This window comes from Adiantum capillus-veneris, chromosome 26 (assembly GCF_014529385.1).
Source record: "Adiantum capillus-veneris isolate H3 chromosome 26, ASM1452938v2, whole genome shotgun sequence".
NCBI lineage: Eukaryota > Viridiplantae > Streptophyta > Polypodiopsida > Polypodiales > Pteridaceae > Adiantum > Adiantum capillus-veneris.
Genome location: NC_140956.1, coordinates 35,002,076 through 35,029,658, shown reverse-complemented (window position 1 = coordinate 35,029,658; position 27,583 = coordinate 35,002,076). Strand labels below are relative to the sequence as shown.

General features: G+C 47.5%; 1 protein-coding gene across 1 annotated transcript; it reads right to left on the bottom strand.

The window, feature by feature from the left end:
- Positions 1–27,583, bottom strand: LOC147423243 (uncharacterized). The gene is made up of 2 exons (XM_086501101.1): positions 26,835–27,583; positions 1–1,394 (listed from the first exon to the last, which is right to left on the bottom strand). The coding sequence occupies exons 1-2, from the start codon at positions 27,129–27,131 to the stop codon at positions 1,371–1,373; spliced, it is 321 nt and encodes a 106-aa protein (XP_086357227.1). The 5' UTR covers positions 27,132–27,583; the 3' UTR covers positions 1–1,370.

Sequence of the window (27,583 nt, the reverse complement as noted above, 5' to 3'; positions counted from 1 at the left end):
ACGAGGGGATGGTGCTGGGACGGGGAAAGCAGGAGGGGCAGTGGGAATGGGAAGCCCAAAAATGGGCATCCCATGTTACTATGATTACATTAAATATTTTCAATGCAACGTATCAAGAAAGTGATTGAAGGCGTACCACATCGAATTTCACCTACAAAAAGCATTCACAGTCACTCTGGTGAATAAAAGTAAAGAAGTTGGCAAACTATAGCCCAATCTACAACCGAACGTCCCCAGATGGCACCATGGGTCCTCAATATAATAAGAACTATTTGACCAGTGCCCAAACAGCGAAGAAACCTCACATACACAGACGGAATCTCTCAAATAGTTTATAGGAATATTTGACAGGAGAGCCAGTTGCTCTGATACCATGCCCAGCAAGCGAAACCAATCGATTGACAAGTTTTTTAAAAAAAATTAAAAATGTTTTTCTTTTTCCTTTATTTTTGGTGGTGGTGGTGGTAGTACATTAAACAACAGAACCTGGGAGATACTGCCATAATTTATGAAACAATACCATTCGAGGGCATGCTTACACATGAAACATTATCAATGAATATACAACAGGCAAACCTTTTCTGCACATAAACAAACAAAGATTAGTTTCTGCTTGTTGCTGAAATCATTGGAAAAGAATCAGCTGAGAGGTTTGAGGCAATGCTGTGAACACAAGGGGAGCCAGTGCAAGAACTCGGGCAGGCTATAACACTCTGAGGGAAGATTGGCATACTCTGTTGACCCCCTCCCTCTTGTGGCTCTGATATCTCCCAAGAGCACGTGTAAGGGAGTGTGGGCTGAATGTCATGTGCACGTGACTCTATGTGACACGTGGACATGCTACTACTACATCTTCATAGCCAAGGTTTGTCTACTAAGTTCAAGGGATTTAATTCCGGCAATTTTGTTAAAATTGTTCACACAAACAAATGTCATCTACACATGACTCTATGCGCCAAATAGACATGCTACTACTACATCTTTCAAGCCAACGTTTGTCTTCAGGGTCTAAGGGATTTAGTTTGTGAGCCTGTTCGCAAGATCTGCATGTCCGGACTAGTCCATCGTATTGTCATTCCCAGTTTTGGAACCCCCTTGTAGATACGCTCCCTCTTGCACAAATAATTTGTACATGCGTTTGATGGTAGTTCATCCACACAGGTAGGCATCCGGCAACACAAGCATGTATTGCCTCTAGGGAAACAGGTCAGTTCAATTCTCAGGTCAAATGCACCACAAGTTTGTGAGATACAGTAGGAACAATGTCAAAAACCCTTTAAGTGTGTGTGCACACTACAATTAATCATTTACCGGATGGCAGTTGGCATAGTAACTCGAGGTCCACTTCCCCTAGATAATAGCATCTACCATCACCCATTGTGACCAGGAAGCCACTGCCAATCAACAACCAAAACACATATGAACTTAAAAACTGATAACTCAAACAATTGAAGTCGAGACACGATAGAGCATAGTTGTCAACCCACATAAGAGCATAGTTCTCAACCCACATGCACTAGCCCCTAAATCAGGCGCTCCTTTCGGTATTTCTTTCATGTTAATAAGTCACAAAGTACAACTGCAACGAAGACATTCTCTGCAATTGTGAAACCATGCACTGACTTGCCAGAGAGAACCCCCAAGGCAACAAGACACATGTTTAAGGGCATTGTGGCCCAAAAGCAAACGCTAAAAATTTTGGCACCCAAAAGCAACAACTGCTAAAACATGGCCTCCCAAAAGCTTTGCAAGTCGCTGCTTTCAAAACACGCACCCAAAAAGCTAACACAACTGTCACGTCAACATCCCGCAATTTGCAGAGCGAATCACGACAACATTGTCAAAGGTGCAGCGGAAAAGGATGAATTGGGTGATGAACTTGTCTGCAACTGCGAGCAAACAACCTCTCCGTACCGGGCGGCCAATAGATCTCGGATCTACCGGGGAGGAGCTAATGGTATATCTGACTCAAACTCTACACTATGATGAGAACCACTCTCATCTGCATCATTGGGAATGGGTGCATTCTTCTCCGAAGCCTGAGGAACGAGGGTGGAAGAAGAGGGCTCATCAAAAGGCAAATCAAAATCAGGGTCTCCAAGAATCAGCAAATCAAGGGTCATCCTGGAAGACTTGGAGCGGAAGCCCCCTCTGAAGGTAAAATCTCATCGAAGACAACATCACAGCTGAGTACAACTTCCTTTTTCTATGGATGATAAAGTCGATATCCCTCTAAAAGAGTGTTGTAGCCAACAACAATGAATCTGCGGTCCCCCTTTGCTCCAGTGCGGGTAGAGCTGTCAAAGGCCAAGTGTGGTGATGACACAAGATGTCTTAGAAATGAGACCTCAAACCTATTTATAGGACCCTTGTTAACCTCCCTTCAACTAAGGGTGCATTCACGCGGAGTCAATTGACACTAGCCAGACATAACTCACGCACCCATCCTTATGTACGGGGACGTAACACTTCCCACATTTTTAATTGTTGTTCTCCGGGGAAGCAACTCTTTAATGAGCATACTAATTCCCAAGTAGCGCTTGACTCAGGTTGATGCTTGCACTTGATCAAATACTCGGGCTAAGAAGTCTTTCGAGACCGCTTGACCCTGTGATCAAGAACCAATTTGGGTTCGAGTGGAATATAACGAGTGGTATCCTCCAAACTTGGAACTTTCCCCAGAGGAACCACTTGTTCATCTTATCCCCCCAACGCTCCTTCAAGCGGCTAATGTGGAACACAAGATGGACAGTAATGTCGGAGGGTAGATTCGGTTAGTAGGAGACATCAATAATCTTCTTGATAATTTAGAATGGTCCACAGTATCGCAAAGATAATTTCGAGCATTTGTCCACTAGCCGTTGTTACAGCTGTGGAAAGCGTGGTCATTTGTCTTGAGATTGCAGATCTATAGGCAAAGACAAAGACTCATCAATGGACGAAGGCAAAGGCAAGTATGATGAGAGAAGCAGTGACACTGACTCAGGTAAGGAGACAAGGGGGTCAGCCGATGTGGTAGAGAGTACACTGGCAAGGGCTCCAACCTCTAATCCGGTGGATGTTGCCACAACTAGCTTCGACCGAGGCTTGTGAGCAGCTGAGGGGCAAACAGTGCTCCCTACATATGATTTGGACCTGTGTGTTGGAGTTCAAGTTATCCGTGTGTTGGAATACCTTCCACGCTCGCTGCTGCTGCTCCTGCGCCTCGCCTGCCTTGCCCGCGATCGCCAGTTGAGCCCAACCCTCCCCCCCTTCTCCTTGCTGCCCCTCGCTGCCCTCCTCTTTCGCCCCACCGCGCTGCCTCCTCCCCCCGCTGCCCCTGCCCGACACACTGCCCCCCCTCCCACCCTCTCCCGCTGCCCCTCCCACGCTGCCCCTCGCTGCTCCTTCCGCCCTTTTCACGCTGCCCCCTTTCCTTCCTTTCCCACTGCCCCTGCCCGTCATTTCACCCCCTCCCCCCGCTCCTCCTGCTTGTGCCATCCCCTCCGCCTCGAGTCTCTGTTGCTGACAGAACTGTTTTCACAGCGGCTCTGACTCTCGTCGCCTTCGACTTCTCTCCGTTCGCCCTTGCAGAAGCAGACACAGATGGAGGATTCTGCTCCGCCACAGAGGGACTCCACTGCAGCCCGCCGACCCTGCAGAACCCACCATCCGACTTGCTCTCTCGCCGACAGAGCAAGCGAGCTTAGAGGTAGAGGTGGCGCACCTTCAGGCCACCTCTGTTATTTGCAAGATTCTCGGCACCAGACCCAGCAAAGGGGAAGTGCGCGATCTCCTTCAGGCCCGCCTCCTCGCAAAGGTGGGCAAGATTCTCGATGTTCAGCTTCTCGGACGTGGCTACTACCAGATAGAGTTTGAGACTCCCAAGATGGCGTCCAAGGTCATTGTAATGAGCCCCCTGGCCATCCGTGCAGTTCGAGCACACTTTCGACACTGGCGCCACGGTTTCGACCCAGCTATCGACGTTCCTGTCGAGGAGGCAGACCTGCCCATCTCAGTCTGCTTCCCTGGCTTGAGGAGGGAGTACCTTCCGCTCCTTTCCAAGATAGGCTCAGCGATTGGGACTGTCCTGGAGACACCTCGCACGGCAGCCTCCATAGCTGCCAAGGCGGCCGATATCCCCACAATACGTGTTCTGGTTCGGGAAGACACTCTCTCCCGAAGGTCATCTTACTACCTCGGGTAAGAGGTGGTTGGTTCCGACATAGCGTAGAGTATTCGGGCCTCCCGAATCAGTGTTTCATTTGTCGGCAGATGGGCCATCTTGCGAAGGCCTATCCACGGAGGAGACCCCAACCTACACCACAAGCCCACAGCCCCAACCTTCAAGGGCTGGCCAGCAGCGACAGACAGAGTCACAGAGTACGCAGGCAGAACCACCCTTTGAGCCTGGGGTTCCAGCGGAGGAGGGTATGCAGCAGGTTTGTGGTCGACGTCGGCAGGGGCCACCGCGCCAGCCTGGCACTCAGAGTGGTCCCCAGGCTCCTGCCCAGCAACAGTGGGTTCCCACTCGGAATTGATTCGACCCTCTTCAGCATGACGAGGTCCTTGCTCTAGCCTCCACCTCAACCTCACCCTCGACAGCCCCTCCTCCCCCCGAGTTCCCCTCTTCTGCCCCTCCACCTCCACCTCCTCCCTCTGCCGTTCCCCCACGCCACCCCTCTCCCCCTTCTCCCTCGACCCCCCCTCCTCCCACATCTCCTCCCGCTCCATCCCCGCCACCGTCCCAAGGGGCAAGACCTTCCTCGACTGCTAGGAGATCTCTTGGCAGGGCTTTTGCCACGAGTCACTTGGCGAGAGAGGGACATCCTTTTTTGCGACCCCCTCTTCTGGTACAGACTTCCCCCTTTGCAGCAGTTCCTTGTGGTCTGACGAGCTTCGACATTCGACGTCGTTGGGATTTCTTTGCGTATGACTTTACACGGTTTCTCGGTGACCCCTCACCAAACATTGAGGCAGCTTGCTTCAAAGTTCATGTATTGTTCCTTGCAGCTAGGGGGATAGAGGTCTTGGACTCAGCGGTTGGCTTCTCTTTTCCCCTATGCGGCAGGGACCAGTCTGAGTGGACTCTAGACTCACTATTGGAGTGGCTGCAGCCACAGGCCCTAGAGTTCTCTCATCACATGGGACACCTAGGGGTTACAGACTTGGTTCAGACTCTGTGGCCTTTGGCCAAGTTTCTTGTGACACCTCTACACTCAGCACGATGTTGCTAACACATTGTGGTTCACTTCCTTGCTGACACGCAGAGCCCGCCATGTTATGTACACATACATAAGGACTCCTGGACAGAGGAGGTTGCTTTGCGCACGGCTCGTTCTACTTGGGTTTGGGCTAGACACTCTTTGCAGTCTCGCCTATCTCGGGGACGCTCGGATGCGGATTACTCCCCATCCAAGCCTGCCTCGAAGATAGCACGGTTAGCTGTTGGCATCAGTTCTCTCTCGCTCCCCATGAGATTGTCTCATGGAACGTGCACGGATTAGGTGGGCCCCAGTTTCAGCGTCAGAGGGGCCGACTGCGTCAAGAGCTTCAACGATGCCTTGTGGGAGGAGAGATTGACCTTCTTATGCTTCAGGAGCATCATCTGTGTGAGAGCCGCATTAGACGTTGTGGTCAGCTTTTTGCGTGGACAATATGAGACTTTTTGGTCAATTGCATTTGGACTTGGTGGCATCTAGGGAGGGGTATGTATGACTATTGCGGACTCTTGGCAGCAGGCCATTGTGGACAAAGGTATTATTGTGCCTGGCAGGGCTCAGTGGATTACTATGCAAGTTCAAGGGTGCCTCTTGGGTTTCCTGAACATCTATGCGCCCAATGTGGCGAGTACACGTGCAGAGTTTTGGTCTCACATTGTAAAGTCTCTGCCGCAAGCAGAGCAATGGTGCATTGGGGGTGACTTCAACATGTTGGAGGACCCCTCTGGACAGGATTGGAGGTAGCCACACTACAGAGCATGGAGTTGAGTTGGCAGCTTGGGAGAGGTTATGATGTGTGGCAACATTCTAGCTTTGTGAGGCCCCCAAACAGCCTGGTTCTCTCGCTCGGACTACAGAGTGGGAGGAGTGAATCTATCTTGGATAGATCGCTTCTACACTAGCGACCATTTTTGTGATTTGGGTGGGACAGTTTGCATTTTGGTCGGAACTTCTTTCAAACCATTCACCAGTGATTCTCACAGTGACAAATAGACAGAGGAAGGGGAGCACAATGCTAGGCATCCCAAAGAGGGTCTTGCTGGACTTTGCGCTCAGAGAGCGAGTGCAGGCTCTTTGGACAGAGGACTTAGACATGCACGACTCTCCTGCTGACAGAGTGGCCTCTAGACTTGCTCAGCTCTATTTCTCCAGGAGTCTACGGCCCGCCAAGCTGCAGTGATAGAGGAGGAGTAGCGTCTCCGACGAGACGTTGCTTCCCTGCAGAGGATGCAGGAGCAGCATCCAGACAGTCCCTGGTTGGAGGAGCAGTTGTAGCAAGCTCGCCAGGAGCTTGCCAGCACAGAGGAGAGACGCCATGAGTTTGCTTTTCATCGACAAGCATCGCAGTGGACCAAGGTGGGTGACACAGTGATAGGGGCTTTCTTTGAGACAGTGGGGCCCCAACATGCGCATGCCAAGGTCAGCCAGTTGAGGAGGCCTAACGGGTCTGTTGCTTCAGAGCCAAGGGACATGCGTGCAGTTGTTACTGACTTTTACCGCGACCTGCTGTCTGCAGAGCCTCAATCAGAGCGTCAGTATGCATGCAGAAAGCAGGTGCGGGCACAGAGGCCTTGTCTTGTGACTGAGCAGACACGCCAGAGGCTTGAGCTGCCTCTTCAACTAGAGGAGCTACACGTAGCCCTTAGAGCACTTCCCCGTGGTAGCTGTGTAGGTGACGATGGTTTGACTCCTAGCTTTTTCTTGGAGTACCGGCACTTGCTTGGCTCAGATCTCTGCAACGCTTTTTAGTACATCCTGCACACAGGAGAGATGCCTGACAGCACGAGTGAGGGCCTGATTTACCTTATTTCCAAGGATGGTGGCTCCTTGGATGAGATTCAACAATGGCGGCCCATCACCATCCTCAACTCATCCTACAAAATTCTTGCCAAGGCTCTGAGTTTGAGGATACAGCCACTTCTAGAGAGCATTATACATGGGACACAGACAGGTGTTGTCAAGGAGCGTAGTATCCTTGACAACACTTTACTTTCTATAAGGCTTCTGCCCTCGCGCGTCTCCGTGGTGAGGATCTGGTGATGCTTCCTCTCGATTTTGAGAAGGCCTACGATAGAGTTGATTGGGACTTTTTGGAGGGCACTCTTCGCAAGATGGGCTTCTCAGATGCTTGGATCAGAGGTGTGTCAGCTCTTTACAGACGGGCACACAATCAGGTACTTTTGTCAGGAGGTAGAGGTGATCGTTTCATGCTCACACGTTCGGTCAGACAGGGCTGCCCTCTTGCCCCCTTCCTCTTTCTGTTCTATGCTGAGGCGATGAGCAGGTTTTTGGTTTCATAGCAGGTTGGTCTAGGTGGCTTAGCGCTCCCTATTCGGGGAGATGAGCTGTCACGAGTCTATGGCAACTAACTTTACTTGTTGATTTCTTTTTGGTAAAATTTTATTTGACTTGTTTACAAGCACCCCTCTAGAAATGCCGATGCCCGAGTTGCATGGTATGAGGCGGACAGTGAGAGTCTAGGCCGGACGGCTAGCCACGGTGGGGCTACGAGTGTAAATCACCTAATAGCTGGCCGACATTGCATTTTTAGATGTGGTTCCAGTGGTGATTGATGGTCAGATGACCCGTGTGAGTGCCATGGAAGCATCTCCTAAAATTTAGGAAACTGCTATTTTGGACCTGAAAATGTGTTCGCGTCATTAGCTCTAAAATGATAAGGGAAACATTTTATTGCTCTGCTGCCAAGTCAACTGACGCACCAGTTGAGATATTTTTAGCCACGTTGGCCAAAGTCGGAAACTGGGCGAGGTGTCACTCTGTGAGCAATTTTGCCACTTTGGGAGAGCTGGGCAAGCTGGTTATCAACAAAGGGGGGGGCGCCATTTTCAGATTTTCATGTGGATTGTCACAGGTTAAGAGCTATGGACTGCTTGCTTACCTTCTTATGTACAGTGCGCTGCCAAGAGTGATACCCTGCACGCTACGAAGTGCTCTCTCTCTCTCCCCTACGAGCAGTTATGTTATGCCCCTCAAGTGGGCTTCTCATTTGACCAATGTACAGTTGTGTGGGTTCATGCGCGATTGCCGAGGCAAGAGCCTCTTGCACAGGTACTGGATTAGCTAGTGGCCAATCCCCCGCAGGTGTACAGGTGAATTCGGAGAGGTTTCACGTAAGAAATCTCGTCCGATTCAAAGGGCAAGTAGCTCTACAGGTGCGGGAGCTCGAGGAGTTGCTACGGATACGACCGGCACGCGAAACGAAGCCCGAAACAGGGAATTACAGCCTGCTGTGTATTTTTGCAGGTTTAGGGTTTCGGCCCTAAACGGTCCCTAATACCCCCAGGAGGTTCGGGGAGGCGAGGGGACCGCTGTAGAGGTGATCTGGCGCATTTTCGGGGCAGAAAACAGAGAACTCAGCGTGCTGCAGATTCTCGCCAGGTTTTGCAAAGTGTCCGTATGCGTCGGGGAAGTCATCTATTGCGTGGGTATACTGACTATGAAGCGTCCTAGAACAGTTATGCTACCGAAATCGGGCCAGAACAGATGGAATTCAGCCCGGATTATGCGGGACAGCTTGTAGGAAATCACAGGTTGTATTCCCTTTGTTAAAGAATAAAGAAATACCGAAAGGGGCGCCAATTTTGGGGCCTACAGGTTGTCGGCGTCTGCTCGGAGCATTCTAGCTCCCGAGCCGTGTGCTTAAGTGTTAATTCCCGTCGCAGATTACCTTTGCAAAGTGCTCTGTGTGCGTGTCTAAAGTAAAGAATTTCGGGTGAAAGCCAAAGCCTACTGCCCCACGGGCCGGTTTCATGGTTCCGTGCCAGAACATCAATCACTTTTTCCTCAAAGAGTGAGCCTCGGTTGTTTTGGGTAAAGACACAGAGTACAGGAACACGGGATTACACTACGGCCGACAAAGGGAAGGGCATTATGGAAGAGGGTTCCTCTTCGAAGGACAGACACGAAACTGCTATGGTGTTCGAGATTGGCGAGAGCTCACGGCCACGTCAGTTTGTACCTCCTATCTGTGAATGTCCCTCCAGTAGTACAGGGCTTTATGACTGGGCAACTTGAGGATGTTGCGTTCAAGACTCAATTAGTTGCCACGGTGAATGTCTTTTCGCGACTGGTGCAGAATCCAAGGTTTATGGAATTCTTGCAAGTGCCACCAGTGCAACAGCAAAATAGGCAACCTACACCGCGTACAGAGCTTGTTGAGGCTCAAGCCCAAGTACTTCATGCGACTAAGCAGGATAGAGAACACCTCGCGTGTTGCGGAGTCAAGGGCTCCAAAACAGTTTCCTCCCGTGCTTGAACAGGTGGCTGTTCCACAGGTTATGCCAGTTCTGCCCGCCACCTTTCAGAGCCCGCATGCTGTCTTGAATGGACAGGGAACTGGATACCAGGCTATGCACCCAGTTTTTCCACCACCCACGGTACATCCTAGGTATTTCGGGGGTGGATCAGTGTTCCAAAGTATGGCTGGTTATGCGCCTGGAAGTCAGCCGTACATGCCAAGAACAGCGTTTGGGGTATGCAAGGTGTCACAAAGTGATGACGTGTCTGCCCGAGAGCATGCGGGAAACCCTAACCTTGACTGCTGAAAACCCTAATTCTGGAAACCCTAACCCTAAAACCTGCAAACCCTAAAATCTGCCATAAACCCTAAAAACAACAAAAACCCTAACCCTGAAGGGGCAGCATGCTGAAATCCCGGAAAAAGCGCTGACATGATGACATGGCACCGTACGGAATCTTCCCAAATTTGCGCTGGCTGAATTGCGTGGGCTGTTTTTTGGCTCTACGCAATTCAAGATAGAAAGAGAGAGAAAATATTTGCTTTATTTTCCTAAAGCTCAAGACAGCTTGAGAGAGGAAATAGATTTTGCTTTTATTTTTAGGCTTTTGATCTGAAGCTTTTGGGCTTTGCTTTTGGCATCCCTTGTAAACAAAAAATAAGTGGTGAGGGCTCACACTCTGCAGAGCATCTGTACGCAGAGTCTGAGAGTGAAACCCTAACCACTCTCTTGTACTTTGAACTGATTAATACATAAAGAAATACCGAAAGGGGCGCCAGTCTTTGGGGCCAATATCTCTAGGCACGGAACTCCGCTGGGCCAGTGCAAATCTATTGTGAACTGTGAATTGTTTTGAAGTGGTTATTTGGTGCTATCGTGATTGATTCTTGACTTGGACTCTGGAGTGTCCAAGTCTGTTACAGTGGTATCAGAGCACAGCCGATTTCTCTTCTACAGGAAATCGGATCCCCAATTTTTTTTCCGTGGCAGCTATGGCTTCACGCAAGGATCAGTCGACTCCCTCTGCATCTGAAGACGCGGGCAAGGATCACAACGAAGATTCCGGCAGAGAGTATGGCCCGCCTCGGCCTACTCAGGCGGAGCAACGAGAGATGAAGCGTCGTCAATTGATCGGCGATGCAACAAAGATGATGCTCAGTTTTGAGATGGACCCGAAATTGGCAAAATATAGGAGCGAGACTTCTTTTCAGGAAGTGCACGAGCAGTGGCAGAAAACCACAACACCACCCCCGAAACCCGCTCTCAAGAAACCTTCTGCTCACAAGCAATATCCAGAGAAGGAATTAGAAGAGGTGGTTGATGCACGGATTGCTCAGCTTTTTGACGCGCAGAACAAAGCCAAAAAACACGGCAAAAAGCAGAAGAAAGGCATTGACTTCCCGGGTTATTTGGGTCGTCAATCGACATTTGATAAAGCAAAGAAATAGGAGAAGCGTGTTCAATTTGAAGGCATACCCAGTTCTTCTAGCTCTTCAGATTCGAGCGAAGAAGACAGAAAAGGCAAAAAGCGAAGCAAGAAACAACGCTTCGGAAAGGGCAAGAAAAAGGCAAAGAAGTCTAAATCTCGCCCAGTGAGTGACAGTTCTACAGAGGACTCGTCTACAAACAGTTCAGACTCTGATGACGGCAACTTTTATGCGAACAAGAAGAACTTTTATAAAGCCAACCAGTATGACTTTCTGGAAGATAAAAGCAAGAAAGTCCGAGAGTTTAAGGAAGGTAGACAGTCGATCAAATTTGACATTTTTTCAGGATATAAAGATGCTTCGAAGGCTTTGTCTTTTATACAGCAGTTTGACATCGCTCTTGCGGGAGGACGCTACTCAGAGCACTCCAAGATTCGGAGAGCTGCCTCTTATTTTACGAGGAATGCTCGAACTTGGTGGTCCACGCTTCTTTTAAACAAGATTGCACGAGTTAAATGGCTGAAATTTAAGAAGCTTTTTAATTCTTCTTGGTTGACTCAAGAGTATGAACGCGATATACGAGCTGCTTGGAACCATCTTCGGATGACCAAGAGAGATACAGTGGATACTTAATGCGAGAGATTCTAGAGCTCATTTCTACCCACCTCTTCATTCAAGAAGATCTCGTTCAGAGATCAGATTGAGTGGTTTACCTTGGGTCTACCTACAGAGATCCGAGATCACTACTTGGAACAAAAGTCAGCTTCTATTCAGGAGTCGATGAGTCATGGGAAACGGGGCTTTGCCATTCACTCTGGCAGTCTGACCTACCCCACCGATGAGGTCATGACACAACGAGCCGAACAGACTTCAGCGAATGACAGTAGAAAGAGAAAGAGCAACCCAGAAAAGAAGGATGCACGACCCAAGCTTACTCCTGAGGAGAGAGCTCGCTTCATCAGAGAGGGCAAGTGGTTTCGATGCGGGGAACATGGACATATCTCCGTGAAGTGCCCTAACAAGGCACCGAATGAACAAGACGAAGAAAGGCCAGAAAGTTCTAAAGTAGCTGAGAGACGTGGCAAAAAAGGCAGATAAGAAGCAGAACTTGTATCACATGGCGTGGGACCTGAACCGAATCAAATGAATGAAAGTACAAACTTTGCCGTTTTTGGGGCAAAGTGAAGGATCGGGAAGCTCTTTTGAAGGAGCCAAGGCCAACTTCTTTTCACTTGGAATCGGCGGCTCGATTTGGAACTACGCTCGACAGGCTGAGGCCACAGGCGGAGGTAGTTCGAGTGGCACCCGGACGGGATTTTGCCATTACGGGGAGCATTGGCAAACGTCGTTTGCAATGACAGGGGTGTTCAGGGCACGCAAGTGACGTTCTACTCGAAATCCCCTGGTACCACAAGAACTACGCCGTGGTTGACTACCGGGCCGAGAAAGCGACTTTGACAAATGAAGGGCTCAGAGATTGTACTTGATGAACTTCAGTTTCTTTACTCATTCTTTTGGAAGAGAACTGAACGATGGATAAAGGTTGAATATGTTTTGACCCGAACAAAAGAACGCCAAGATTTTTCTCCACACTCATGCCGATTGCATCCATTATAGAGCTCTCAACAAAATCACCATCAAGAACAGATTTCTCATTCCTAGGATCGATGATTTACTCGACAGATTACAGGGATCCTCGTGCTTTAACAGGATTGATTTGAAGAGTGGATATCATCAGATCATAATCGCGACGGGAGACGTCTACAAGACAGCTTTTCGGACGACTTTTGGGTTATTTGAGTTTTTGGTGATGCCTTTTGGCTTAACCAATCCTGCGACATTTAACCGGATGATGGACAGGATTTTTCGAGAGTACAGGCTATTTTTGGCACTTTCTTTGACGATATCATTGTTTTCTCCAAGAATGAGGCAGAACACAGAGATCATCTGCTTTAGGTCTTTTAGGCATTACGAGATCACAAGTTAGTGATTAATGCAAAGAAAAGTGAATTTTTCCTACCAAAGATACACTTTTTGGGACACATTGTCTCAGCAGCAGGAGTGCAAATGGATCCGGCCAAGATAGAGACTACCCGTGATTGGCCAGATTTGAAGAACGTCCATGAAGTTAGAAGCTTCTTGGGATTGTTTTCGTACTACAGGCGATTCATTTGAAAGTTTGCAGAGGTTGCTTCCCCTTTGCATATCTTGACACAGAAAGGAGTCCCTTTCCCGTAAGGACCCACAGAGGTGACTGCCTTTCAGACATTGAAAGAGAAATTGACTACAGGACCAGTTTTGACTTTGTCGGACTTGCAGAAGTCATTTAAAGTATATTGTGATGCTTGTGGTCGTACTCTGGGTGCAGTCTTAATGCAAGAAGGCCATGTCATTGCTTACGAGAGCCGATTGTTCTCAAGGCCGGAGATGACAGCACAGATTTATGAGAAAGAGCTTTTGGCGGTTATCCATGCTCTTCCTCAGTGGCGGCATTACCTACTCGGAGCGGATTTTACTGTCTTTACAGACCATTAGAGTTTGCGCTAGTTTTTGTCACAGAAGCAGCTTTCGAAAAAACAGATGCGGTGGGCGAACATCTTGTCACAGTTTCACTTCCAAACTGTCCATGTTCAGGGATAGAAGAATGTAGTGGCAGATGCTTTGTCTCGGAAGCCGTTGGTTCTGGCTATTTCCGCGATACATCATAGGAGTTTCGAGGATATGATCGATCAGTATGCCACAGATACAGATTTTGCAGACGTTTTCACACGGATACGGGATGGGGAGACAGTAGCGGGATATTCCATTCGGGATGGCTACTTGATGAGAAAAACTATGTTGTGTGTTACACAGCCGTTGAGGAAAAAGGTTATGACTGAATGCCATTGTCCACCTTTTACGGGTCACCGCGGCATTGCTACCACCATGAAAGGGGTTGAGAGATACTTCTTTTGGCCAAGACTCAAGAAGGATGTGGAAGAGTTTGTGCGCAGTTGCTTAGTATGCTTGAAGGTCAAGTTTGACAGGCATAAAGCACAGGGATTGTTACAGCCTTTTACCCATACCCACCCGCCCCTGGGAAAGTATTGCAATGGATTTCATTTTTTATCTCCCGAGAACACGGAGTGGTCACGATGATTTTCAGATTACATGGCATGCATGAGACGATTGTCTCCAACAAAGACCCCAGATTTACGAGTTTGTTTTGGAAGGCAATTTGAGAGAACATTGGCACGCAGTTGCAGTTCTCGTCATCGTTCCACCCGCAGACTGACGGGCAATCTGAGATTGCCAATTCAGTGGTTTTAGATTTATTGAAGTCTTGTATCTTGAATCAGAAGAGTCAATGGGAAAAGTACTCACCTTTGGTGGAATTTGCCTACAATAACACGATACACTCTTCGATGGGGAAGGCGCCATTTGAGATTGTTGAAAGTGCTGCGAAGGTTCCACCCTTCCTAAACACGAAAGATAAGATTTTTTGAAGCGGATGAATATACGCGAGACTTAGATACGGCTTTTGCCAAGGTTCGCGAAACTTTGCAGAAATCTCAAGAACGACAGAAAAAGGCAGCGGATCGCCATCGTCGTGACTTGAAATTAAAAGAGGATGATTGGGTGCTCTTACGTTTTGAGAAGGCACGCCTGAGAAAGAAAAAGGGAAAGGAGAGGCTTTTTCCAAAAAAAGCTTAGTATGCGATACTACGGACCTTTCCAGATCACTGAAAAGATAAATGATGTCTCCTTTCGACTAAAATTGACTGATACTTGGAGGATTCACAATGCATGTCCTGTGAGTCTCTTGAAACCTTTTAAAGGTGATCTGCCTGATGATGGGGAGTCTGATGAGCAACCCGAAGTGGAAGAAAACGAGGAGATCCTTGTTCCTGAATAGATTTGGCACATAAGGATACGAAGAATAAAGGTAAAGGCCGAAGGCGGTTCTTGGTTAAGTTCAAGAACTATCCTGCATTGGATGCAAAGTGGATGGAGGAGGAGGACCTGGCAAATACTCCTCAGATTGTGAAACTTTACCTCGATGCTTTTGGTTTAGCATAGTCTACTCCAAATGGAACCCAGAATTTAGCTTGGCCGGAGATCTAGTACAGTGGGATGCACAAGAGGGTCTGATTGATCTCGAATACACATGGTTGCAATAGGGGTTAGTCAATCGGATGAGGTCCCGATTGGATTTAGATACGATTGCTAGCTACATTGCCAATAAATCATGGTCTAAGATCCGAATGAATGTTGAATGTCATGTGATGTCCTGTGATGTCTAGTGATGTCGTGTGATGTGACTGTCAATTGGTACATGTGCTAGATGTGTGTTCCTAGTACGTAGGTACTAACAATCAATGTCTGCTAAGATGGTTTATGGCCTCTGTCTGTTTTGCAGGCGTAATCGAGGGCGATTACAATGCTTTCAAGAGGGGGGTATCTCACAAAGTGATGACGTGTCTGCCCGAGAGCATGCGGGAAACCCTAACCCTGACTGCTGCTGAAAACCCTAATTCTGGAAACCCTAACCCTAAAACCTACAAACCCTAAAATCTGCCAAAAATCCTAAAAACAGTAAAAACCCTCACCCTAACCCTGAAGGGGCAGCAAGCTGAAATCCCGGAAAAAGCGCTGGCATGATGACGTGGCACCGTACGGAATCTTCCCAAATTTACGCTAGCTGAATTGCGTGGGCTGTTTTTTGGCTCTACGCAATTCAAGATAGAAAGAGAGAGAGAATATTTGCTTTATTTTCCTAAAGCTCAAGAGAGCTTGAGAGAGGAAAAAGATTTTGCTTTTATTTTTAGGCTTTTGATCTGAAGCTTTTGGGGCTCTGCTTTTGGCATCCCTTGTAAACAATAAATAAGTGGTGAGGGCGCACACTCTACAGAGCATCTGGACGCAGAGTCTGAGAGTGAAACCCTAACCACTCCCTTGTACTTTGAACTGATTAATACATAAAGAAGTACCGAAAGGGGCGCCAGTCTTTGGGGCCAATATCTCTAGGCACGGAACTCCGCCGGGCCAGTGCAAATCTATTGTGAACTGTGAATTGTTTTGAAGTGGTTATTTAGTGCTATCGTGATTAATTCTTGACTTGGAGTGTCCAAGTCTGTTACACAAGGCATGATGCCAAACCCCATGCATGGTAGCATCATGCATGCAGCAAGGTTTTCAGTGCAACCAGGGCCAGTTTGGGGTGCCACAGGGTCATTTTGGCATGGCTGGTTTTTCTAGACAGCAGCCAGATATTGCACCTCTGACACAAAATGCTAATGGCCAAGATGTGCCAATCATGCCTACTACAGTGCCCATGTTGCAAACTAATCCGTATGACAATTTGGGAGCACTGGAGAAGCCGAAAGCTTACAAAGAAGATGGTGCAGCTATAAAGTTCAGCACTTTCAGTGGCTTCGAGGATAAAGCAAAGGCTCTCACTTTCCTCCGGCAGTTTGATACAGCTTATGCAGGAGGAAATTTCACAGAGGCCTCTAAAGTAAGAAAAGCTGCCACTTTCTTAAAGGACAATGCGCTTACATAGTGGACGATATTGCTAATGCAAGGACACGCACCCGCCACTTGGGTTTACTTCAAGCAAATGTTTGCATCTGCTTGGCTGTCAAATGAATTTGAAGCCGACGTCATGACAGATTGGCACCAGCTTACTTGTTGGAGTACAATAGGAGGTCCGTGGACAAGCTTGCATAGGGGTACTCCAGCAAGCTCTTGCATGTACAACTGCTATTTTGGACCTGAAAATGTGTTCGCGTCATTAGCTCTGAAATGACAAGGGGAACATTTTATTGCTCTGCTGCCAAGTCAACCGACGCACCAGTTGAGATATTTTTAGCCACGTTGGCCAAAGTCGGAAACTGAGTGAGGTGTCACTCTGTGAGCAATTCTGCCACTTTGGGAGAGCTGGTTATCAGCAAAGGGGGCGCCATTTTCAGATTTTCATGTGGATTGTCACCGGTTAAGAGCTATGGAATGCTTGCTTACCCTCTTATGTACAGTGCGGTGCCAGGAGTGATGCCCTGCACGCTACACGCTGCTCTCTCTCTCCCCTACGAGCAGTTATGTTATGCCCCTCAAGTGGGCTTCTCATTTGACCAATGTACAGTTGTGTGGGTTCATGCGTGATTGCCAAGGCAAGAGCCTCTTGCACAGGTACTGGATTAGCTAGTGGCTAATCCCCCACTTGGTTGGTAGTAGGCCTCATGTTTCCTGGGGTTCCATGGCAGAGGGTCCAGCGCGCACTTTAGGTGACTGGCTACAACTCTCAGGCTTGTTAGAGGAGCTTAAAGGCATCTAGCTTCAGGGCATGATAGGGGTGCAGAGCATGTGTCAGGACATCACAGAGGCGGTACCAGCTGAGTGGCTCACACCTCTCGAGTCTGCAGTGCCCAGATGGATGGGGGCCTTCACTCCACTGGAGATTCTCATCGCAGTTCGGGCTTGCTCAGACACTCTACCCTCCCTGTTTTTCGAGCTACAGGGTGAGGGACGCTTACACCGAGTTTCAGTAGAGGCCCCACAAGTGGCAGAGTGCTATTTTCAGAGGATCCGAGTTGTGGGCATTGACGGGAGGACTTGTGTCATAGATCCTGACCCACTCGAGACTGGCCACTGGAGGTTGTGGGCTTGGGAGAGCTGCCCACTGGCACGAGTGCAATGGGATCCTAGAGAGTGGTTTTGGAGGGACCCTTTCTCCGCACCATACCATCCAGGTGTCCCTTTCTTTCAATACGCTGTTCGACTGGGACGTCACATACTGGCAGCACGGAGAGAGGCTCGTCCTGCTGCATGTCACGTGCACATCTAACCCTATGTGTACGTGGACAAGCTACTTCATGACATGGATTCAATTCAGTTCAGTTAGCCTAGCATAGAAAGTGTTCTGGCACTTTTGTGAGTCTATTCGCAGACCGTGCATGACCAGGCACTTAGAGTAGATGCATATCCTCTGGTTGCACACAACATGATCATCAGATTTCCATCAGGAGCATTTTTACAGTGCATAGACCTATTTTCACTTATTATTTTTAAGTGACTTTTGTTGGGAACTAGGTAGGGCAAATTTAGCAAGCAAGTACACAAGCAACCTAGCGCTAGCACTTTCTGGCAGAAGAGGCAGCAAGAACACCCTTGTTCAACAGGCACCTTCTCAGCAAGATCCCCCCAGCAGACCCTAGCGTTTTGCAAACTGCAGACCTAGCGTTTTTTCGACCATCTTCAAGCCTGGCGTTTTGCATTGCTGATCAGTCCCGGCGACAATAAGACAACAGCAGGACACCTAGCGTTTTTGCATCTGCACAACACTCAGCCTAGCGTTTTTGGATCAGCAATCAACATAGCGTTTTTGCAGATCCTTCGCGACAAGATCATCCCTTGCACCAACATTTTCAGTTTTTAGCAATCAGATCCCGGAGAACTAGTCCCGAACCTCGCAGATCTCACCTTCCCGCAGCAAATCCTCGCCGCACGGTCAGATCCAACATAGTTTGCAGACTCAGCCCGGAAAACGCAGATTTCAGCATCTGCGTTTTCAGTGCGTCGTCATCACATCGTTGCCATCGACATTGTCACCGACATAGAGTCAGAATTCAGCAGATAAAGAATTGCAGATTTCAGCCATTAGCATTTTCAGATTTCAGCCCATCTCGTCGACGTGCGACCGCAACAAGCAAAAAAATTTATTGTGGTTCTTTCCTTGAGTGATACAGAACACTGCCAAAGCTCTGATACCAATGTAAGGTGCAGCGGAAGTAAATGTTGAACTTTGCTCAAGATGAGTGCTCAGAACTGTGCTCAAGGTTCCTTTTACTTACGGAAGGGAGAGCCTTCCGTGCCTTTAATGAGAGAGTGCAAGTGTCACAAACAAAGTGGATAAACACTGTGAATGAAGGTGCTGAGACTGAGAGATAGAGAGAGAAGAATATGACACCAAAATGTTGTCAAACCCTTCTCCGAAGGCCCCACTCTCTATGGCCAGAGCTTTGGACTTGCCGACGATGTCGACGACAATGAGTAACCCAAGTCTACTTGGATGTGTCGATTCCTAATCGTGTTTTTGAAGAGTGACTAGAAACCCAAGAAAGAAGGGCTTGTCAGCCTCCCCTTGCTCTCTTCTCACTCATTGCGAGCGGACCGTGCACTTAGCGGCCGGCCAATCAACGTGAGGTGGGAAAAAGCAACCTTGGTGTGAGCGCAAGGCCACCAAGGGGTGCGCCCGCAAGGAAGAGTATAGCTCAGGTAAAGAGAAGATCCTTCTCTAACACAGATTACAAGCTAAAGATCAACCTCAAGAACCTCAAGACCCTCAAGAACCCAAGAACCAAGACCCACAAGACCCCAAGTTCCTTGTGAACTTAAGAACCCACAACTTCAGTGTATGGTCATTACCCAGAGCGGAATGGATACTTCGCATGGAAGTGATGAGCATGGCAGTGGCGAAGAAGAATTTTCCCCACCATGAGGTTTTTCTGACACCCCCCCCCCCCCCCCCCCCCCCCCCCTTCCTCATCTACGCCACGGATTGCACCAACTACTATGGAGGCTTTGGTCAAGTCGATGATGGGCATGATGGCACAACAAGAAGTTTCGATGGCACAACAAGAAGCGAATAGCGTTGTCGCAGAGCGTGAACGCCAACACAGACAAGAAACCTTGGACCGCGAAGCGCGCTTGGCGGCCGAGGAACGAGAAGAAAGAAAAGCAGATCGACAAAAAGCCGAGGAGCGTGAACGCCAAAACAGACACGAAACCTTGGATCGCGAAGCGCGCTTGGCGGCCGAGGAACGAAAAGAAAGAAAAGCAGCACGACAGGAAGCCATGGAGCGTGAGCGTAAGCAGGCGCGCTTAGCGACCGAAGAAAGACAGGCAGAGCGTGAGGCACAGAGAGAACTACGCATGCAAGAGTTGATCCGACAGGTTTTCACCTCGAAGTCCGAGCCAACCAAAGATGTTGGTAGTTCATGAAGTGGCGCAAGCCAAGATTCGGACTCCAACAACCCCAAGGTTGTAAGGTATGTAGTATTCGGTACGTGTTCGATACGTACTGTACGTTGTACCGTATGGATTGGGCCATAAGGTACGTAAAATTCGTAGTATATTTTTTAAAAGCTAAAAATACAAAGAATTTCAAATTTATATACAACCTATCTAGTTTAAAAACACTGCACAATACTTAAACATAGCCACAACTTTCAAAAAACACTTAAAATCACCCCACAAGTTAAGTAACCGCTACAATCGAGTCTAGACCACATGGCATAGTGTAGGTCAAAAGTACATAACTGAATGCTAAATCCTGATACAAAAATAACATAGTCACTCAATAAAGAGTCTGGGTGGCTCAAGCAACAAAATAAAAAGCATAAATGAGTCATGACAAATGTCCAAGTCCCAAGACCCAAAGCATTGGGCAATCACTAGTAAGTACTACTCAAAATCATCATTAGAGGCTGATGAAGACTCAGAGAGCATGTCTCCATCCGTCAAGACATTGCCCTCATCCACAGTAACACGGAACCGGTGGAACCGGGGCATTTCGTTCCATAACGGCGTTCCGAGCAAGGCCGACCGGGGAAACGGCTACGGGAACGGGCGGACGTTCCGGTTCCGGAACGTAACAGGGGACGGCGTTCCAGCCGACGAGGCATGATACCTCTGCAACACAATTAACGCACACTACAAAGTTGAATACAAAACTTACAATCTTTCGCGAGGTCAGGACTCTAGAGTGCTCCTTGAGGCTTGCAGACTCCAAACACAAAGGGAGGGAGGGAGGGAGGGAGGGAGAAAGAACCTTATCGGTGGCAGCAAGTCCTTCCTTAGTCTCTTTGCAGACACTCTGCAGAGACTCGTCACTGTGTTCTGGTTCTCTGTTGTGGTAATAAGAGGTATAGCATAGGTGGACTTATAAAAAGCCTCGCCCAACCAATCCGACCAGGTGGATAAGACACCGACGGCCATTTATTTTTTTTAAAGCTCTGCACGTACGGAATCGTACGATACGTACGGATTCCGTACGGATGTACCGTACGGTACAAAAGCATGCCGGACGTACGTACGAAAACAACCCTGAACAACCCAATCACCGAGAAGTTGACTTTCAGCAAGTATGATGGTAAGATGGATGCTACTATTATTCATTCTTGGTTGCATCAATTTAATGCTTATTTTGCGACAACTAAGAAGACAGGAAATAGCAAGGTTTTGACGGCAGCTATGTACCTTGCCGGTGATGCCATTAATTGGAACGCATGGCAAGAGGCACAGTTGACCGCGCACCTAGAGGAAGCCGAGGAAGGCACGCCCCTTTCCTTCAATTGGGCCGACTTCCAAGACAAGCTCAAGGCGCGGTTTATGCCACCACAGTCCCTAGCACGGTTGAAGGATGATTGGCGCGGTCTCAAGCAGAATGGTATGCTAGTTATGTCTTTCTCTAAACGTGTTTTGCAGCTCGGCATTCAATTACACAAATCGCATGCGGAGCGCAAAGAGGCATTCCTTTATGGATTGGACGAGTATATCAAGTTTGATGTCGAGGTACTTGATCCAATCGATCTCAACAAGGCGATAGCGATTACTCTCGCAAAGGAGATGAAGCACAACAAGGGAAAGCCTAAGGAAAACAAGACTTCCACAAGTACCTCTCAGACTTCTCAGAACCCTCAGAACGGTAAGAAAGGTAAAACTGATAAGAGCGGTAACTCTTCTAACCAATCTTCCAATAGTCTCTCAGAAAAGAACTCTCCAAATAAACCTAAGGGTAAAGCTAACACAATTGTTAAACCTAGGCTCACTCCAGATGAAAAGGCAGAACAAGGAATTTTTGGAGAATACATCACGTCAGAAGAACAAACCATTTATTCTAAGGAAGGTTGTTGTTTTCATTGTGACATGAAGGGTCACATAAAAAGAGCATCTCCTAAGCTTGAATCTAATGACTCTAGAGAACCCACAGAACCCACTTCCTCTGTCAATGCAATAAATGAGAACACGAGTGTGACCCAAGTCTCTCATGATCCTCCCATTGATGAGTCTCTCATTAAGTGTTATGGTCATGTAAAGGGTCAACGTTTTATCATATTGTTTGACCCAGGTAGTATGCATGATTTGATTAGTGACTCTCTTGTCGAAAGAGACCACTTGGAGGTTCACAAGACATCTCCTTTCGAGATGTCAGGCTTCTCTCCCGGTATGGACTTTCTCATCACGCAAGAGTGCATTGATGTTTTGTTCTTGTTCAACAAGTGTCCTTCCGCAGAAAATTTGCAGTCTCTCCTATTTCAGGATGTGATATGCTTTTGGGCATTCGATGGTTTCGTGAGCATAACCCTCTCATTGATTGGGCGGAAAATACGTTCACTTTCAATGCCAAAAGTGACTCTCCCCTTGTCATTCGTGGAGAGCAAGTTGTTCATTCTTCATCTCTCATTTCTAATGTGAAGGCAAAGATTGCAAAGAATCCGGAAAAGGAGACTCTCTCAATCTCTTCTTTTCCAAAGCATGACTCACATGATTTGCATATGATGATTTGCATGATCAAGATGTGATTACTCATAAGCATGATGATTTGCATGATCAAGATGTGATTACTCACAAGCATGATGATTTGCAAGAAAAAGATGTGATTGTTCACAAGGATAATGGTTTAGTTGATGCTTTTTCTAGCGAAGCTAACCTCGTTGCAAATTCAATCAATCACGAAGAACCGATCTTGGCTCTGGAGTCAAGGTCCACAAAATCCCCACAGGAAGATTGGATCGATCACGAAGAACCAATCTTGGCTCTCGACTCTAGATCCAAAGAACCAGTATTATGTGTTCGAATGATTAGTCAGCACGCATTGTTCGAGTATTTCATTCGTGATGCTTTCCTGTATTTTAGTCACCGTCCTTATGTGATCCCTTTTTATAGGTATGACATATTGTACATTGAACACGATTCACTCATGAATGAGCACGGATGTATGCGGATTACTTATGGAAAGATGAAATGTTTGCACCCAAGGAACTCACATTCCATGTCTCTTCCTTGGCATGACACAGTATCTGAAAGAGCACAAGAAGGATTGAGCATTAAGCATCGGCATTTCCAATGTGATTTGCCACAGTTGATACATTTAGATCAAAAAGACAAATTTTGATTCCATTGTTTGCGTGTATTTGATGAACGGTTTGGCACTCGTGACTCCGTATCTATGTTCATCGGCATTGCATTCACAGTTCTTTTGAAAGGATGGTCTTTTTCCAGCCACTTTACATGGAATGGGTATGTTCATGGTTTTGTGATGGAAATGGTTTCAGGAATTTTCATCCTCAGAGATTCTTGAAGAAGATAGACGCATGACTATCGACGAAGTTGAAGCATCAAAGGAGCCACAGAAGACTGTCGCTTTCGGCGCGGCCCAAAGAAGCAAGCATTGCAAACCTTTATGAAGTTCAAGTATCGCATGACCCACGCATCCGAGTGGGCCAACGAAGAGTCCTTTCTAGGATTCCAAACGTTGTTGGCGATCTCCCTCGACGCCATACAATTCGGTACCAGTACCTCACTTTGAAAAGGAGGGGATGTCACGTACACATCTAACCCTATGTGTACGTGGGCAAGCTACTTCATGACATGGGTTCAATTCAGTTCAGTTAGCCTAGCATAGGAAGTGTTCTGGCACTTTTGTGAGTCTGTTCCCAGACCGTGCATGACCAGGCACTTAGAGTAGATGCATATCCTCTAGTTGCACACAGCATGATCATCAGATTTCCATTAGAACCCATCAAGAGCATTTTTACAATGCATTGACCTATTTTTCCTATTTTAGCCAATTTTCACTTATTATTTTTATGTGACTTTTGTTGGGAACTAGGTAGGGCAAATTTAGCAAGCAAGTACATAAGCAACCTACTGCTAGCACTTTCTGATAGAAGAGGCAGCAGGAACACCCTTGTTCAACAATCATTGTTTCTACTAGAGCTGCGCAGATATAGAGAGAGCTTGCTGAGGACATCATGGGAGAACCAGTCTCAGAGACAGACCACAGACTTCTTAACACCAACCAAGGGACAGCCAGTGGAGCAGTAATCACAGCAGATCTCAAATCCCACCCACACCAAAGGTACGCGGATCGATCGAGTCATTGAGCTAGGCAGATCCAGGCGCCCACGACCACGGGGGACCTTCGACGGAGGTGGCAATAGAGGATCCAAGCCATCCTAGCTGGACATGCGAGACGACTAGTCAGAGTATTAACCATGGAGGATATTGATGAGATTCGACAGCGACCGACGAGGGATCTCATCTGATGATTTGTATCTCATTTGATCCATCTATGTTTCAGCTTTGTATCAGCTAACCCATTATATCAGCCCTCACCCCATCACCCCTCCCCACCTATTTCGTCTCAGTTTCAGTTTTTCAATTCTTGTACTCAAACACTGTATCAAATTCACCAATTGTAACTTTTGGTCTCATAGGTCACTTTGGCCTCTTGAAGACGTTAATATAACATTTCATTCCATCTCTCTCTCTCTCTCTCTCTCTCTCTCTCTCTCTCTCTCTCTCTCTCTCTCTCTCTCTCTCTCTCTCTCTCATACACCGCATGTGGGAACTTCCCAGAGACAGATATGCCCGCCTTGCACTTGAGTCCGCTCAATAGTTAGCCATGCAGGGAGATACAGCATGCTGGTATGGTGAAATGACATCATGGTTTCAGGCGCATGGGTTCAGCATACAGATTGCCCCCCTTCTAGTACTCATTAGAGGCACCCTCTCTGACTCTTACACAGTCCGAGATCACCAGGCTCATCCGACACGACCTAGCTCAGCTAGACATCAGGAGGACATGGATACAGCCAGCACAGGAGCTGGGCACGAAGATGGCTTTCTACAGAGAGCATCTTCTCCAGCTTACAGAGGACGGTTTTGTGACGAGGCCCAGATACATGGACACTCACTTGTCTCATGGGATACAATGTGCTATTGGCCAGATACGCACATCTTCACACCAGCTGCGGATCGAGACTGGGAGATACAGTGGAGTACCAGCAGAGGTCAGGACATGCCTCCTATGTGGCATGGAGCCAGAGACAGAGTTGCACTACGCATGCCACTGCCCCGTCTACTACGAGATACGAGGCCGCTTCCACTGCTTGGCTTTGGACCACTCTCAAGAGTCATGCAGTACGAGGATCAGAGATGCTTGGGTTTGTTTCTACTCGAGCTGCGCAGACACAAAGAGAGACTGATGAGAGGAGAGGCTAGCCAGTCTCAGAGACTCATCACACACTTCTTTAGAGCAGACATTGGACACCCAGAGGAGCTCGTCGCCTCACACCAAAGGCACACTAATCGACCGGGCGACCGAGCTGGGGAGATCCAGACGCCCACGACTGCGGAGGACTACACAGCACCGACGGAGGCTGCATCAGAGGATTCGGATCACTTTGGCCCGACATGCACGACGCCCGGTCAGACTACTGACCATGGAGGAGATTGATGAGATCCGCCAACGACCGATGCTGGGTCTCTTGTGATTTAGCTACCCCAGCGAGCTGCTCTGCCCCATTTCACACCTAGCAGTCCAGGATTCCATAGTATATTTGTTTTGTCGTTTTGTCATTTCGTTACTCTGACTTTGTATCAGATCCACCACATTGTAACTTTTTGGTCTCATAGGTCACTTTGGCCTTTTGAAGACATTAATATAACATTTCATTTCATTTCAATCTCTCTCTCTCTCTCTCTCTCTCTCTCTCTCTCTCTCTCTCTCTCTCTCTCTCTCTCTCTCTCTCTCTCTCTCTCTCTCTCTCTCTCTCTCTCTCTCTCTCTCTCTCTCTCTCTCTCTCTCTCTCTCTCTCTCTCTATATATATATATATATGTGTGTGTGTGTGTGTGTGTGTGTGTGTGTGTGTGTGTGTGTGTGTTTTATGCTTCCGCATCGTCGCCTTCGACACTTCCATGAGTTTCACCATGCCACCACAAATGTGCCATAATGACCAAAGCAGTGGAGAGGAACTATGGCCAACCCCTGCAAATTTCTATAGTTCAAATTACATGGCCTAAGGTTCATGATAGGGCTAAGAAGCTCAAGAAAAACCCATTTTTAAAAGTTAGATCAATGCTAACATGGATTACCTAATATGCTTGGGCATGCCAGATTGCTTAAGCCAGATGACAAAAGTGATTTGGCTATGACCCTGCAAGCCAATTCAACAGGCAATAGTCACCAAGAAAAGAGGCAAATAAGGATTTGTAGCCTAGATCCAAGAGCTACTGGAGAGGATAATGAGGATTGTGCTGCAACTGATTCGAAACAACCCTTGTGAAGGCAAGGCAATAGGTGGAGGAGAGGAGAAAGAAAAGGCAAGAGTCTAACCTGCCACCAAGGCAAAAGCCACCACCATCAGCGCCCGTTGGGATGGACCAAAAAAATCACAGTAATGCTAAGTGACAATAGAGAGGGTAATAATTGAAACCTATCCTGCGTTCATAATGATTAAAGCCTCACATATCCACCAAACACACAATTATATGACTTAATGGAGGGCATACGTCAATCACGAGCAACAATGTGCGACAATGTACTCATAAGCTCTCCAAGTTCTTACAAACCATAGTGACAGGGACATTTTTTAGTCTACTGTACCCATTCCCCGTTCCCATTTCCGTTCCGGTTATCATTCTACGTGACTAAGGGAATGGCAATCCATGCCATCCCATGTTCCCATTCCCCGTTCCCATTTCTCATTTCTTGTTATTATGTCACAAACTATGCTTTGCAACATGCTCACCAGCCTTTCAAACCTCGAAAGTTTATTTTAAAACTGTTTACTGAGTTAGGCAGGCCCAACAAAGAGTTCTTTCCCCTCCCCACCCTCCTCCCTTTCTAAGAAAAAGAAAACACCATACCAGTTCTGTCTTCAGGCCAAAAAAAGAAACATACCTTAAAACAAGCACAAATGTGAAGGATAAGAGTACTAAAATATCCATGACGGATGCAGACGGGGGATAAGTGCACTCTGTTGATTCTGAACAAAACATAGTAGGCACGAGTTAGAAAATGCAACATGGTGTGAATCTTCTTACAGTGATCACTCCATGCAAAATCTGGACTAGAAACTGCCACTCTTGCTATAGGATTTACAGGATGAGAAGCATACTCAATCCTGTGCTCATTCTTGCCACAAGACTGACAAGCCAAAACCTCTCGAGCAAACATGAAGACAAAACAAAGACCCATGAATGCCCACAAACATCAGTAACTACTGCTCAGTTGGCTAGTTTTCAAAGATAAAAGTGGCGTTCAGGCTTGGATAAAAACGCAAATCAGGCACTCACACACTGTTCTTTCAAAGAACGGAGCAAAGCTCCAGAGTCTCAAAAAAATTTGACAGACCAATGACACGTCCAATTGCATGCGTGCAACATTCTTATCATAGATAGGTCCAGCCTACCAGGAACAAGCCCACCTTCACAATAAATGATTGTAATCATCCACAATACATACAACACACAATATCAATGTCAATCTTTGACTTGTGCAGGAAAAATGCCAGGCGAAATTGAAAGCCTAGTTTACTAATTGGTCCAGCTTTCATTATGTTAAGCACTGTAAGAAGCACTGACAACACAACACCGTACAGCTGCAAAGGTTGTATTGCCCTTGTGCACAGATAGAATACAGAAAAAAAA